Genomic DNA, 17,850 nt, shown 5'->3' with positions numbered 1-17,850 from the left:
TGATCCCAGAGGAGGACAATAGTTGACATCTACTTATACATGCATATTATATACATATAATTATACACACATATATATGTATCAGTATGCATACTTATATATATTTTTACATAATTTTATTTAATATATTAAACAGTATTTTATTAGGGAAGAATGTATAAATTCAGAAAATTATGACAGTTGGAGAGTATATAGATATAAATATATATACAAATATGCAACTTATTGCTCAGTTAGCAATTTTCTGCATTTTCCTTTTGCTAATAAAATAGCTGGGCTATTTGCATACTTTGTAACTCTAAACCTATGCAGAAAATTATCTTATATAATTAATACTCAAGTATCCATGAATCATTATTGAATGTGTGAATTATCTAAGCTCTTTGCATATATATGTATGCATACATGAATTATGTATATATGCACACATGCATATATGTTTGTGTGTATGTTTCTTCTGGTTCTGAGACTTTTGATTGTTCCATTTTTCATTTGTATCTCCACATCAATGTAGTTCAACCTCTGTATCCAAAACATATTTTTCACTATTATCTAAAAATCAATAAGCAAATTCTTATAGAAATAGAGAGAAATGAAATTATAAGAAATCTATTTTTTGTTTCATTACTTTTATGGTTCTCCTGAACTTCTTAAGTAAATTAATTAAATTTTAGAGAAGAATATTTCTCAAAAAAATGAGAATTACTTAAAAAAAATACTTCATTTGAAATCACCTCTTTCCATAAAACTATACCCTTCATTACCTTCTCAAAATCCCCTAGGCTTTTTGATGTTATGGTCTCTCCTAGCATATTATTGCTCAATATATTTGTTTGATTCTCCATTCAAATGTTTACATTTATCCTTCTATTTTTGTAGTGCCATGTTAGTCTACTGAAGGCAAGGAGGATGACTTTTCTTGATAGTAATGCTATTATCCAATAGAATTCTGTATATAGTGGTTTGCATATAGTGGTCACTCAATCAGTGCTCTTGGTTGACTTTGATTGAAATAGATCCCCATCAATAGAAATGGTCACTGATAAGTTTGGAACACAAATTCCTCATTTTTATTTATATTGATGATTAGAGATAAAAGATTAAAGTTCTACAATTAAGAATAAGAATAATATATTAATCTATTAGAATTGATTTATGATTTAGTAAAGACTACTGATCATGGAAGCCACTAAAAGGATTTTATATGTAGCATATTAAATATAGATAGATATGTATACGAAAATAGTTCTTGAAGAAGATTAAATTTGTACAAGGGTGTCAGGGTAAACTAGTCTTGACTTTGATGATGCTTAGGACTTTATTATCACTATTAACATGTGCTTCCTTATATACCCTTTAAAATTGTGTCTTCTAGCTGTGTGAAAGAAATTTACAAAATCATGCAACAAAACTATTCTTTCATTGAATGAATTGATGCTTAATAAGAAAAAAATACCCATTTACACTGTAAAGAAAAGAAATAAAAACTTCCAACATTTAAAAATAACCATGTCTGTCTTATGTGTCCTCTAATATAGAAAATACGTTTTATTCATTAAGTTAAAATGTACACAGTAAGACACACATGTTCCATATAACTTTAAAGGAACATTCTACACTCATTCATCAAAAATGCAATCATTAATACATGATAACAACTTATGTCAATGGTGTTTGTAAAATTTATTATCTTAACAGGCTACACATTTCTGTAAATTATTAGTGAACTAAGCAGCACATGTGTGTTGGCTATTAAGAGTACTGTCTAGAAAGCACCCTTGAGACCCTTGTAGAAGACAAGTTTAGAAAGGAAGAAATATGAAACAAGGGACTAATGTAGTAATGATATCTTACTTAAGTAATATACCCCATCATATCTGCAGTAACTAGTTAAAGGTATGTTCAACCAATCTAATGTCCAGGTCTCTGATGTAAATATACTTATATTTACTTATATACTTAAAAAGATTGGGCAAAATATGTTATGCGAACCTACTAAAACCCAATGTCATGGGAGGAAGGCACCTTGAAGAATCTTGGGAATGTAAAATTACTGCCAAGTAACTCTCTCTTTTATTTCCCCAATAAAAATCCAAGGAATGAAATCCCCAGTAACCTCTTTCAAAGTAATGCCTTTAACGTTTTTGATGAAAAAAAAAAAAAGTAGATATTACAATTGGGAAGGCATTGACTTCAAATAGATGAACAAAATTCTTGAAATAACAGTTTAAAGTTATACAACCATTTATACATATATAAATTCATAAACCATATCAGGGATTATTTTATATATTGCTCTTAATTTAGAGAAAACAATGAGTCACATACTTTTGGATTTTTCTGAAGGTCAGACAATTTCTGCCTTTCCTTGTTAAAAGGTAACATGAACATTTATATTGAAGACCTTTGGGACAGAAACTGCACTATTAAAATTGTTAATAGCCCAGCTGGAAATAAGCCAAGAATATAATAATTGAATAGAGAACTTGCTTACACTGACTTGCAAAAGGGATATAATTAGATTTAGTAACTTAAAGAATATTTTTTTACACTTTTTTTTTTTTTTTCCTGAGGCAATTGGGGTTAAGTGGCTTGTCCAGGAAGTGTTAGGTGTCTAAGGTCAAATTTGAACTCAGGTCCTCCTGACTTCAGAGCTGGTGCTCCATCCACTGCGCTGCCTAGCTGCCCCTAAAGAATATTTTTTAAAGTATGCAATTAAGAGCAATGCTATGCAGAAGGACCATGTCAGAGTCTGAGAAAGAAAGACAGAATGAAAGATAGTAAGAGGCAGAGACAGTGAGAGAGGGTGAGAATAAAAATGAGAGACAGAGACAGAGAGAGACACACACACAGAAATCACTCACTAATGAATTGGAGATTATGTACTCAAAATTAATCAAAATTAACGGTAACTTTTCCATCATACCTTCCTAAGGCTATCATGAAAAAAATGTTTTATAATCTTTGAAGTAGATTATAAATATGAATTATTAATTATTTTTATTATCTCATCCACCAATTTTGCTATTTTTTGTTTATTATAGTAAACACTTTCGGTTTTCTGTAAGTAGCACTATGATTTTAAATTAGAGTTTGGTAAAAGAATGTTTTTTGGTTTTAAAACATTACATTTCTTCACTATTAAATGTACCATACTAACTTCATTTGAAGCCATTTCTTTTTTATTACCATATGTTACAATGTGCCAGACTAATAGCTTTTATATCCTCCTGTAAGAGAATTCACAATTTAATCTGAATCTGGAACCCTATTATGTTTGCAACATCTGAGATTGCTGGGATTTATGTAGACAGATTTGGAGACCTCCCACAATTCTTTGGACAGGGATATATATCAAATGTAGGGTCCTTAACCTAAGAAAAAGCCATTTGTAATCTATATGAGTATGTTACAAGATCAAGCATGAATATGGTGTTTTTACACATATTACTTGTAATATATATTACTTTTTTCTTGGAAACCCTACTTTTAGGGTTTCTTTTAAGAATTTCCTTGACTAAATAACTGTTTGGACATGTATGCATGTATTGTATTTAACTTATACTTCAACATATTTAACACGTATTGGTCAACCTGCCATCTGGGGAAGGGGTAGGGAGAAGAAGGGAACAATTGGAACAAAAGGTTTTGCAATTGTCAATGCTGAAAAACTACCCATGCATATATCTTGTAAATAAAAAGCTATAATAATAATTTAAAAAAATTTCTTGACTGACTAACAGCTTTCTTATATCTTTCCTAGAAAGATCACTTTAGGACAGGCAATGTAGACACAGGGGCTGCTGTTCAGTCTTGCTTATACCATTCTAGGTATCTTTAGTTAGAGGAAATGGAAAACCACACATTGGTGGCATGTTTTCAATAATGCTTTATTCTGGAAAGAAAGAACTCTTATCTAATTAAACTTAATAGAGTAAGTGAATCTGTCAATGATATTGATCCTATGCCTATAGAAATATTTATAAATATTGCCAAACTCTAGCAGGAGGTGAACCACTCATGGCAAGAAAACCCTTAAAGCTGTTTTAATGCCACAGATGGTAATAAGAGCAAATTTTGATCCTATATTACCTAGATTATTTGGCAAGGTCTGTAACTGCCTCTCTGGAACATAAACTCCAAACCTAAACCTTTAACATTGTGCTCAAAACTGCAATTCTTAGGGCATGATTTGATTAGAGCATATTCTCCCAAAAAAACAACTTCAGTGTTGTTGTCCATTATCTCCTTATACTTTGTGTAAAGCAGAAAACAAAATGTATAACAGTGCTTTGTCAGATTTTGCATATTTAATTGAATTCCCGAATATATAATAATCTAAGCACACTGTTATAAAGGGAAATGGATTGTAGTTCCCTAAAGAAAAAAAAAATTCTGGCAAGAAAATAAAGTCTATTTAAATTTGACACTTTTATGAGTTAAGAATTGCCTTTAATGGGGAATAAAGATGAAAATTAGCACTAAGCCAATTGTAATATAAGGCAAGTAAAGTAAATATATACACATATATAAACATCTGCATGAATAAGATAATCTGTAATGTGTACTGATCACATATTGTTCGAAGGTAGAACCAATTGTTCTCTAAAGAGTATCAAAGTCTTTGTCAATATCTCTTTTAGTGGAAGAAATATTCTATTAATTCATTTCGCCTAGAGACTAGCTTGATGGTATAGTGGAGAGAGTGCCAGACCTAGATTTGGGAAGACACATCTTCTCAGAGTTCAATTCTGACCTCAGGTCGCTACTAGCTCTATGACCCTGGGCAAGTCATTTAACCTATTTGTTTCAATTCCTTGTCTATAAAATAAGCTGGAGAAGGAAGTGGCAAAACCACTCCAATATTTTTGCCAAGAAAATTCCAAATAGAGTCACAAGAATTGGACATTACTGAAATAACTGAACAGCAGCTTGCCTAGATAGTTGGTGCTTTATAATGAGGACAATCCTTGAACTTTAAGACAAGGAGGGTACATACCTTGTAGATTTTAATTGCAATTATAGTCGGCCTAGGAAACAAAAACCTACCTCACAGATACCTCTCTGAGTCAGATTAGGCAAACCCTAAACCAGAAGAAGGGTTAGACAAGAGGGTCTATGGAAAGGGGATCAGGGCTTCTGAAAAGTATCCTAAAACATTTTGTTGGACCTTTAAATTTCTCTCCCAGATAAGCTCTTGCTTAGGACTTTAGATTTCCAGAGTAGTTTCTCATAGAAGCTAGGCCTCGCAACATAGATTGGGCCCACTTTGATCTTGACCTTCAAAAGCTCTGAAGTGATTCTAGAACCTTTAAAATTGTTCCAAGATGTGGCCAGTTCAGGAAAAGTGACTAACTGGGAACCAAGCCAAATGGATTCGAAGCACTAATCCTAGCTTTCACTTACACTGCTTTTTATAGATGCTTTTCTGTGATTCTCTGTTTTTCTGTAATTCACTCTCTTTTATCTACAGCATTTAATTTGTTCATTTCTTCTGCTTTATGCAGAAATTTATTAGACTTAGAATTGATAATTATTGTTAGAATAAGGTCCTACTTGATAAAATATCCCATAGTATTTGTGGATGGATAACTAAAATGGAATATTGCTAAATAAGTGAAATTAAATAAATATAACATGTCTTTCCCAAAGAATTTCACTGAGGTCTTACTTTTGGTAACAACTCCTTCAAGCCGAATGATATTGGGGTGGTCAAATTGTCCCATGATGCTTGCTTCTCCCAAGAAGTCCCTCCTCTGCTTTTCAGTATAGCCTACTTTCAGGGTTTTGATGGCTACTGAAATCTCTTTTTTGGAAGGAAGTTTTAAGCGTCCACTGCAAACCTCTCCAAATTCACCTAGAAGAGAAGGGAGGAAAGTTACACAAGAGTAATAATTTCTCTTCTATTCACTGTTGTATAATTCATAGTAAGCACTTTAATTATAATTAAAAATAACAGTTTGTAAGAATATCTAGGAAATCACAGACTATACTAAGTTACAAAATGACATGGTAGGAGCTTCCAAATCCATTTTATTTCTTCATTCTTCTCTTTCCATTATTATAGATTCGGAAATATGTAAAGACAATAGGAAGATAGAATGCTACACTAGACTTTTCTTCTGTTCAGGAAATTGCCATTGTCTCTAGAGATATCTCCTACCTACCACTTCTGTCACTTGAGTCTTCATCACTATTTCAGATATTCAGCTACATTATTTTCATGCAGATAGACATTTGAACTAGTCATTGAACTTCTCTGGAAAATGAGAAGGATAACATCTGCTACTGATTTACTTTATAGGAGTTTTGGAGGATTACTGAGATACTAGCTATAAAATTGTCTGAGATGCTAAGCAAAAATGTGACATAATGGTATGAAATAAAGCATATTACATAGGGGGAACAGAGAAATTGTATAATACCTCCCTTTTTCACATCTCCACTGAAAATATACAAGAATCAACAACACTAAACAAATAATGTAAAATAATCATATACCTAAGCTATAGATTCTTTTAACTATTCCACAGACAAAAAATAATATTCAAAATATTTGATGCTATTGAAACATTATTCTTATAGATAGAATTTTATTAATCCTCTTGTAATATATTTTATTTATCATAATAATAACTAGTTATTACTATGAGAAATAGTGGCTACTTTTTTAAAAAATTAAAGCTTTTTATTTACAAAACATATGTATGAGTAATTTTTCAACATTGACACTTACAAAACTTTCTGTTCCAAATTTTTCTTTCCTTTCCCCACCCTTCCCCTAGATGGCAGGTAGTCCAATACATGTTAAATATGTTAACATATATGTTAAATCCAATATATATATATATATATATATATATATATATATATATATATATATATATATATATATATATATTTATACACTTATCAAGAAAAATCGGATCAAGAAGGAAAAAAAAAAAAAACCCTGAAAAAGAAAATAAAATGCAAGCAAACCTCAAAAGAAAGATTGTGAATGCCATATTGTGATCCATACTCAGTTCCCACAGTCCTCTCTCTGGGTGTCGATGGTTCTCTTCATCACTGAACATTTGGAACTGTTTTTTTTTTTTTAATAGCTTTTTATTGAAAAAAACATATGCATGGGTAATTTTTCAACACTGACCCAAGGGTCAAAACTTTCTGTTCCAACTTTTCCCCTCCTTCCCTCCACCCCTCTCTCCCCAGATGGCATGCAGTCCCATGCATGTTAAACGTCTTAAAGTATATGTTAAATACAATATATGTATACATATTTATACAGTTATCTTGTTGCATAAGAAAAATTGAATTTAGAAAGAAGGTAAAAATAACCTGGGAAGGAAAACAAAAATGTAAGCAAACAACAACAGAAAGAGTACAAATGCTATGTTGTAATCCACAATCATTTCCCAGTGTTCTTTCACTGAATGTAGCTGGTTCTGTTCATCACTGATCAATTGGAACTGATTTAAATCCTCTCATTGCTGAAGATAGCCATTTCCATCAGAATTAATCCTCATATAGTATTGTTGTTGAAGTGTATAATGATCTCCTGGTTCTGCTCATTTCACTTAGTGGCTACTTTTTTTGAATGAGAATATGCTAAGTAAAATCATAAGGTTTTAAAATCAAAGAAAATTCATTTAATTTGCTGGAAAGCTAAATTTTTGAATATATAATTGATAAGTGGTACAAAAGATCACATTTTATAAGCTTTCCACAGGTCATTTCTAATAGAGTCTGTGATGTTCATTAGGCTTACTGAAAACAATAGTCTAAGAAGGTAGCTTAATTTCTTCTATTATGATATATTCTAACATTAACAAATTAGTTTCTGACTGATAATATAATTTTAAACTGTAAAAATTAAGATTGTCTTTGGATACTTTTGAGTTATATTCAATGATATTTGGTCACTTTTGTACTGATAAAAGATAACTGTATTTAGAAATAAGTTAGTTTCAGAGACTAAACTTAGGCCTTCCTTTACTGGAGCTGATTGTCTGGAAGGAGCTCATTTTCAATATCCCTTATAGAAAAAGAAGTGGAAACATATATAATACAAATTTAGAAATATGGGCTAATATTTACATGCTTTTATTATTTATTTCTATCTTGATTAAATGTCTTTGTTTGATTTTTTAGTATTGTATTTTGTCTGGAGCTGAGGTCATGGTGTCTTCACTGAATACCTGAGAGTGAAATCAATTCCATGTGATCCCAATTTTTAAACTGATCTTATTAAGTGTATATAAATCACACACTGCAACATATCCAACATATAAAGGACTGCTTGCCATCCAGGGGAGGGGATGGAGGGAGGGAGGGGAAAAAAATCGGAAAAAAAACGAGTGCAAGGGATAATATTGTCAATATAAAGTAATCATTAAATAAAAATTAAAAAAAAAGTGTATATAAATCACTCATGGAACATTCACTCAAACAAAAGAATACAAATAGATATGCATATCTTAACATCCTTGAGTTACAATCTTTTGGGGGCCATGGGAAATAAAGTTACACAACCATATCTCAAGGACATGGGCCATTTTCATAGACTTAGTCTTGTCCTAAGGGGTAAGTGTCTATATGGTTTTATACTAAGAAAGACAAAGGGATTCAGAGACTTTTAAAAATAAATATACTTAAACTGAACATACTCCCAAATGAAGAGTACACCAATAATAACTAAAACAGAAAAGGATCAATATAATAATTAATAGAATTCCTTTGATATCAGGGCCTACACTCATAGACTTATCAATAGTTCTAGCTATTTCTGTTAATTTCAATTGCTTCCACATCTCCATAAGAAGGGGGCTGATCTAATTATCCTGCATTAACTTCTGGGAATAGGGAAATAAGGCTTCATCTGTAGTGTTATATTCAGTTCTGGACACCTTGGTTTTTTGAAATAAATTAGTAATCTGAAGAGTAAGAAGAGAGCAAATATGACAATGAGTTGAAGAGAATAAGACTTGGAAACAATTAAGGGAAACAAGATAGATGCATTCAAAGAGTTAAAAGGTGACTATGCAAAGAAGGGAAAAGATTTGTTCTTTTGTACTCTAGTGGGTGAAACAGAAATTTAAGCTTAGTGTCAAGAAAAATTGGTTGACAGAGCTGTCAAAAAATGGAATAGACAACTGTATTGTCTACCAAAAGAGATGATAGACCCCTTTTCTTGGAAATCTCTAAGGCTTTAATGACTGATTAGATATGTTAAAATGGATGGTTCCTTTAATATATGGGTTGAATTTGATACTTAGTCTCCTCCAAATTCTCAACTGCTATGATTTGGTATATTCAGTCAATTTTTAGCAGAGCTCCTTAAGGGGTAGAACTTAATCTAATTAAATCTTTGCATCTCTAACACCTGACATAATGCTTAATATGTGGTAGTTGCTTAATGAATTTTTGTTGAATTGAAAATACCAGTTAGTTTTTTAAACTCAGTTCATATTCCCATAATTTTACTTATGTCCATAAAGATGATAATGAATCTACCAAAGCTTGATTTTACTTATATGATTTAAACTTCTTCACTAAAAACATTTTTATTTCTTGATTTGCAGACCACATTTTCCCTAATCACTGTAGATAGCCTTGAAGGCAAGGATATGGTATCTTTAGGACAAATATAAGAAACTGCAGTACAACTTTTCATGAAGGGAAGTAAATATATTTTTTTTAATTTTTCATTTTCAGATGTGGTACATACAGAACACATTTGTTGTCCAAAACTGGAATGGGATTGTGATAAATGCAGTGAATGTAATGATCTCATTCTTTATCTATGCTTTCTGGCTTCCTTTAAGTCTCAGCTAAAGTCTCACCTTCTGCAATAAATCCTTCTCAGGTCCCCTTAATGTTAATGCCTGTCCTCTGGGATTATCCCCTATTTATCCTGTCTGTGTGTGTGTGTGTGTGTGTGTGTGTGTACATCTCTTATAGTTGTCTTCATGTTGTTTATTCCATTAGACTGTTAGTTCCTCCAGACCAAAAACTATTTTGTTTTGCCTTTTATTTTATTTTGTGTATTTATTTAATATTGCTAATGCTTAGCACAAATCCTAGTGCATAAGTGCTTGTTGACAAATTGATTTAATAGATAATTAGTTCCTTGTTACTAGAAAAAATCAAGCAGAGGAAGGATAATTATTCATAATATTATTCATAATCCAACTACCTAAGAGAAGGATAAAATACATTGGCTAGCCATCATATGAAAAAAGAGCTATAGATTTCAGTAAAATTCAAACTGTGTATAGTCTTAATATTATGTCAGCTACCAAAGGAAATTAAATGTTGGACATGGTACCAGAAAGAAGAATCCAAAATGGAGACTGTAATCTCATTGGCCTACACTTGGCCAACCCCTGTCTACAACACCGTGCTCAGTTCTTAGTGATATAGTGAAATATTGACAGAGCAATCTATACTAAGAAAATTATAACATGGGTAAATTCAGGTGAAATGGATCTCCCCAAAGTCACCAGTGATCACATAATTGTCAAATCTAATGTTTTTTTTTCCTTCATCTGCATCCTTCTTGACCTCTCTGCAGCCTTTAACTCATTATTTTCTCTTTTATTCTATCTTCTTTTGAGGTTTCCATAACTCTGCTCTTTCCTCCTTCTCTGTTCATTGCTTTGTCCCCTCCTTAGGCTCCTTTGCTGGACCTTGATCCAGAGTAAGCTCATTAATAAAGAATATTATGTAAGGCATCATCCTGGGACTTCTTTTTACTCTCTAAACTTTCACTTGGGATCTCATCAGCTCCTATGTTATCCCTATGATTATTGGATCTCTCTGTTAATCTTTCTCTTGATTTCTATTGATGTCCAATGGTCTATTGGGCATTTCTAACTAGAAGTTTAATAGACATCTTAAACTCAACATCTTCTCCCAAACCTCCCCTCTCTTCCTAACTTTTAAAATATTATTAAGGATACAACTTCCTTCTTTTATCTCCCAGACTTGAAACCCAGGTGTTACCCTCAAGTCCTCATTTTGTTTTACTCCCTATTCCCATAAGTGATCTTACTGTTGTTACTTGCAAAGTTTTTTTTATATATATACCTTTCTTTCCCCTGACACTGGCACCATCCCCATGCCAGGATTTCATCACTTCATATAAGTAGAGGATAGATTATTGTATTAGAGATAATAATATATTATTGTTAGTTATTATATTAATAGGATAGACTATTGTAATATGTTACTGGTTGTTCTTGCTTTACTAATATTAAGCTGTCAAATGAATATTCCTTAAACACAGATCTGACCAAATCTCTCTCCCTCCTCTTCCTCCCTCATTTCCTTTTCCTTCTCTTCCTTCTCCCCCCCATTCCCTCCCTCTCTCTCTCTCTCTCTCTCTTTCTTTCTACTTGTTCTAGGATGAAATACAAAATATTATATTTGGAATTTAAAATCCATCACTAATTGCCCTCCTCCCTTTCCAGTTTTCCTAAACTTTCCTCTCTTCTCTGTAGTGGATATTTAATGACAACAGCATCCTTGTTGTTCCTTAGACACTCTTATTTCCTGACTGGACATTTTCACTAGTTGTCTCTCATGCCTGCAACTCTGTCCCTGGCATCTTCTATGTCTAAGTACTAAATATTCGATGGCTTCCTTCATGACTTTTGGAACAAATTGTCTCACTTGACCCTTCTACATGGGAAAGTCTTCATATGCCTTGGGCAGATCTCCCCCTAACTCTTCAGGTAGGCCTGTTAATTACTCTCAATCTGATTTGGCCTATCTGCTGAGATGTCATTACATTGTGACTTCCTTAAATGAGGATACTTTATTGTTTAATTTTGTACAGTTTTCACCTTTCTTTCCTCCCTTTATGAAGGAAGGCTACACACAAGGAAGAATTTATTAAGGGCTTACTTAGAAAGTAATACTCAGTACTCTCTTTGAAATTGAGACTCTCCAGTGAAGAAACTCTGTATGAGTGTTCTATGTCATATTTCAAATCAAGTGAGTAATTGTCCATGTATTTTTTATTAGATGTTGAGAAGAAATTTATCATAATGTTGAATCTCATCAGAAGATCTGAGTTGAGTTCTAGAAAGAGTTCCTCCTTGTTTATCAAAAGGATGTATTACAAAAAGGATGTATATATTTGGGTAGAAATCTAGCATAACTTTCTAATGTTTTATGGTTCTAACTTGTCAGTTAGAATCAGGATATAGGGAAAGAGATACTTTTGGATTTATGTTTATTGTGAATATGAAATCCCACAGCAAAATTCAAGGTACTAGGGATACACTGGAGATACAAAGTACTGAGTCACAAAATAACAAAACAAAATAACTATAATTTATGCTTAGATTTAAGCTTATATTTTGGAACTTGACATTTTATTTAATCTAATAACTTAATATCTTAGTACAAAGTCATACAAATGATACATATGCATATATAACTAAATATATCTTGGACAGAGGAAGAAAAAAATAATTAAATCTCAAACTTAATACTACAATTACCAAAGAATATCAGTAAACCTTTTAGTAAATCCCATTACAAAACAGAGAGAGCTCTGAAATTGACCTCCCACATTTATCGTTTTCCTACTAAAATCTAATGACAATTTCTCCAACATCCCCATTTTTAAAAATTATTTTAAAAATACATATACTCTAAAAGCTTAAACTTTTGACATTTTAGTTAAAGTAACGAGTTACCTAAACCAAAAGCCATTAAGGAATAATCTTGAGACTCATAGACTCATGATGTATATTAGCTGTATCTAAAAATCCTCTTTCTTTTTTCCCTCACCCCATCAAGTTCCCAAATTAAATCTGCAAAATCTTTGGGCAGCAAGCTACTTCTTCTCCTGAAGATGATGGAGAACAGTGTATTCTTGTGAGGTAGTATTAAAACCAGCAAGAAACAAAACTTCTGGATAAATGATAATTAGTGAATAGCTATAGCCTTGGGGAAAGAAGGAGAAAAAATATTCCTAATTAGCTCTGTTTTGACTCTGAGGCAATGTGGTTGTAACTGAGTTTCAAAATATATTCATTAATCATGAAGCCCTCTTGAAGTTTGAATTAAGAAAAAAAAAAAAAACATAAACTAAAGTAACTTCCTTTAAGGAATGACCAACTCATACTTTGAATAACAATATTAAATGTCAGATGTTAAGCTTGACCCAAGAGTAAGACTTAAGAAAATACATATCCCACCCTTTTTTGCTATAGTACTGGTATGTGTTACTGCAAGCAGTATTACACAGAGTTTATGTGTTGGTTGGATTAACTAAAGTGCTTTTTCTTTTTCTTTTTCTTTTTCTTTTTTCTCTTACAAAGATTGCTTCTGGCTTGGGAGAAGAATATATTTTATATTTACAAATGAATGCCACACAGAAACTGGAAACTGAGTGGATGCTCATCAACTGGAAAATGGCTGAATAAATTGTGGCATGTGAATATTATGGAATATTATTTTTCTGTAAGAAACGACCAGCAGGATGATTTCAGAAAGGCCTGGAGAGACTTACATGAACTGATACTGAGTGAAATGAGCAGGACCAGGAGATCATTGTATACCTCAACAACAATACCCTATGATGATCAATTCTGATAGATGTGGCCTTCTTCAACAATGAAGAGGAACCAAATCAGTTCCAATAGAGCAGTAATGAACTGAACCAGCTAAACCCAGGGAAAGAACTCTGGGAGATGACTATGAACCACTACATAGAATTCCCAATCCCTCTATTTTTGTCCACTGCATTTTTGATTTCCTTCACAGGTTAATTGTACACTATTTCAAAGTCTGACTCTTTTTTATACAGCGGATTAACTGTTTGAACATGTATACATATATTGTGTTTAACTTATACTTTAACATATATAACATGTATTGGTCAACCTGCCATCTGAAGGAAGGGGTTGGGGAAGGAGGGAAAAAGTTGGAACAAAAGGATTTGCAACTGTCAATGCTGAAAAATTACCTATGCATATATCTTGTAAATAAAAAGCTATAATTTAAAAAAATTGGGAAAAAGAAAAAAAATGTTTTCCAGAACAGAATGTTGCAGTAAATTGAATAAGATGAAATTTAATAGCAATAAATCTAAGGTTAGGGTAAAAAGTAAGAGAAAATTGAAAATGTTTCAAAAAGAAACATAGATTCATGAATTTACTCTCGCTACATGTATGTTTATGTGCATACATTATTATTGTAATTCAATAGAATGCATTTCCTTTATAGTTTTACACTTGTTATTTTATGCATTTGGTTCCATTGGCTTCACCAGTCTGCCAAATTAGGCACACATACAAAAAACTGTAAGGACCTCTGTCTTACAGATTACCCTGGAAGACTGAGAATTTGAATGACTGAAACAAAGACATGTATGTTAGAAGCAGGATTTGAACTCAGTTCTTCCCAATTCTAAGGAAGATTTTCTCTATCTCGTGGATAGAGCCTTTCTGACTCATATGTGTTGAGAATAAAATATTTCTTGTTAAGCTAAAACAGTTGATAGTCTAGCTTTATTATAGGTGATATGATTTTCTATAATTTGATACATGTTTGCCATTTCCTTCTCCAGTTCATTTTACAGATGAGAAGATTGAAGCAAATAGAGTTAAGCAACTTGTCCAGAATCACAAAACTACTAAATGTCTGAGGCTGGATTTAAATAAAGGTGTTTCTGATTCCAGGCTGAGAATTCTATCCACTGTATCACCTAGCTGTCCAGTGGCAATGATCAACAAGTCCTTGGTTCCTTAGCATTTTCCCCATATTTATAAAATACACATAATGTATATTACATATCCCTTCAAAGTGTACATAGTACAATAGAATTCTATTTCCATCTGCACTGCATGTAAAGGTGAAAGAGTAGCAAAACAAAATTCAAACCAATTATTTGGTTATCTCAATTAGGTTCTTAAAGAAATCCACCATTCTTTAAATGGAATACACATATACATACACACATATCACAATTTATACCCAGATGTGTATACATACACATAATGTAAAAATATATGTATACATGCAAGTGTGCATACAAGTATTTGTTCTATGTATATGCCAATTAAGGAGTGGTAGATACCTGTAAGACTAATTGATTACCTAATAGACAAAAGCAGATTAGTTTGGATCTGTGACTTCACTGATATGGGGAACTCTAGGTTTCTTTTATTGATTTGATTTCCTGATTACTAAGTTTCCATTAGGAAAGTGATCTTAATGGATTCTGACTCACGAAAAGTAGATGCTTTTCAAACTTGTAAATACTCCTCTATTTTGATTACCAACTTTTAAGTGTGCTAAAGAAACTTGAAGTTTAAAAAAAATCTAATTGATGATCATATTGTAAAGTACATCTTTTGCTGTCCAAGTATATTTTTACATATTGAGTTTATTTAAAATTAAGTAAAAAAAAAAAAAAAAAAAAAAAACTAAGTAAATCCCTGGAACCATCTTTTTGCTACACCATCACAGTAATCTTGGAAAGGCTTTGCTTTTTTTGCTGTCTAAACAGCTGAATAGATCCTAAGTATAAATGTTATGGTTTACAGGTCTATAAGTCTGGCACCTTTGAAATCATTAAATTCCATTAAGTACACCTCCAACTTTTTCAAATTTCAACCTTTTACCTTCATAAGAGAAAATGTCTCCTATAATTTTACTCAGTACAAGGAAAATGAATGGATTTAGCCATCACCATTTTATACTGGCATATCTTTATGCAGAGAAACAGATAAGATACATTCATAGATAATAATATTGATGATGATGTTAGTTAGCATTTATAGCACTTTAAGTTTTGCAAAGAACTTTACAATTATTATCTCATTTGATCCTTGCAACAACTCCTTGAGGTAGGTGCTATTATTATCCTCATTTTACAGATGTTGAAACAAGAGAAGTCAAGTGATTTACTAATTAGTGCATGAGGTAAGATTGGAATCCTTATCTTCCTGATTCCAAGTCCAACACTCTTGACATTTAGACACTTAACAGACAGAAAGGATGATGATAATGATGATGATTATAATATAGATACAAATATTGTTTTGACTATAAAACTTTGTTGATCACTTTTAAAAAAGAATTACATCATAGTGTTTACCTGCTCCAACAACTTTGTCAATGGATATATTGGTAGCATCCAACTCCTTAGCAAATTCATGTACAGCTTGGTTAGGATCTTCATATGTATGAGGATCTACATAAGGTCTGAGACCTGGAAGCTTTACTGTAAAAGAAAAGGATGGGACAAATATACATTATTATAACTGGGTTCTTAGCATCAAGAAAATCTGTGGGACAAATCAAATATTAACAGATTATTGATCAATGAAAAAGACTTTACATTTGTGATTATTTAAGTAGCATTAACCTTTTCCCTGATATCCCAGACACGGATATAGTCATGTATTACAAGCTTTATTCAAAAAAACCCAGAAAACCTTTTGATTTAAAAAAGGACAAAACTATTTCTGTCATTAAGAAAAACAGATAGACCAAGAGGTAAAGGCTAAAGAATTTTGAGTATTTTATAAAGTAGAATTCATCTCTTTTTATTTCATTAGTAAACTAGATCTACACAGCTCCAGCTATCCATTTAATTGAGGCCAAAACCCCAAAAGCATTATTTTCTTTATTACAAATAATATCAATGTAGTTAATAATCAGACATAATATGAATAAATGGCAGTTGAATAAATCTTGTAAGAAGTGTCCAGCCATTAAAAAATCATCCTTGTTATTCCTTCAAGGAAAAAATTCTATATGCAAACAATATATACATTGTCATAAAGTAATATGAAATTCCCTAGGAACATACTTATTTTTGAAATAATATCTTTATAACTTCATAGATAAAATATTTCAAGACATGTTTAGGAATTTAAGTGAAACAAAAATAACAAAAATATTTTTATGTATATGTATGAAAAAGATTTAGATGTGACATTATAACATTTAAATTCAAAGTATTTAAACTAACAGAACAGAAATAACTTTGACTGCTAAGTGATTTCATCAACCCCTAGAAATATAACTAGATCATTGGTTGTGTTAGAAGATGCCTCAAATACTGTATAAATCTAGTTTTCTCATTTTGCAGATGAAGACTTAGATATCAGGGAACTGATTTTAATTGTTGATGGTCACACATGCATAACAGTAATTAAATGAAATTCATGTTTTAACTGGAAAAATATTATTGGCACCTAATAATCACATATAGGTTCCTAATTTTAGTAATAAACAGAACCCACAGTTTTAGGAATGAATATGAAAAGGATCATTAGGTTTTATTTCTACTATTGCTTGGAAAGCAGGATGAGTTTTTTATTGTTATGGTTTCATTGTTCAAAAATAGAACCAATAATAATTTGATTGCTGGGGGATTTGTCTTCTTATTTATGCTTTCTTGTAATTTCAGATAGCAGAAGTTCCTCCCAGCAATTAACCATTATTTGAAGTCTAATGGGATTATGATTTGCCCATGGTTACAAAGTGAATATTTGTGGGTCAGATGTGCTCTTGAATCTAAAGCTGCATTTCCATTCACTGTCTTGTGTTGCCCTTACATTTTTGCGTTCACAATTATTTGTGTTACAATTTACATAGTACTTTAAAATAGCTTAGTACTAGTAATGCTACACCCATTTTACAGATAAAGTGAGATTTGGAGAGACTGAATGATTTCCCTTAATGCCATTTTCTAGCAGATGTCGAATCACAGGCAAGATAGTAATTAAGCACTTTAAAGAAATTGTAAATCTCTTTACCTATAATGCTGTTGTAAAGAGTCCACAAAGATCAGATTTTTTAAAAAATGCCCACCTAATGACC

The 17,850-nt window shown here is 31.8% G+C and overlaps 1 protein-coding gene across 1 annotated transcript in view; it reads right to left on the bottom strand.

Moving 5' to 3' along the window:
• The window catches only part of EPHA3 (EPH receptor A3), a 339,310-nt gene that overhangs the window by 58,398 nt on the left and 263,062 nt on the right, over positions 1-17,850 (bottom strand). The window contains exons 8-9 of the mRNA XM_051984382.1: positions 16,118-16,243; positions 5,672-5,857 (exon numbers count right to left, since the gene is read on the bottom strand). Coding sequence (XP_051840342.1) covers positions 5,672-5,857; positions 16,118-16,243 — 312 coding nt within the window. The remainder of the gene's footprint in view (positions 1-5,671; positions 5,858-16,117; positions 16,244-17,850) is intronic.

The sequence above is a fragment of the Antechinus flavipes genome, chromosome 3 (assembly GCF_016432865.1).
Source record: "Antechinus flavipes isolate AdamAnt ecotype Samford, QLD, Australia chromosome 3, AdamAnt_v2, whole genome shotgun sequence".
Classification (NCBI taxonomy): Eukaryota; Metazoa; Chordata; class Mammalia; order Dasyuromorphia; family Dasyuridae; genus Antechinus; species Antechinus flavipes.
Note: the sequence above shows the minus strand (reverse complement) of the source record. Positions and strands in the feature narration are given on the sequence as shown.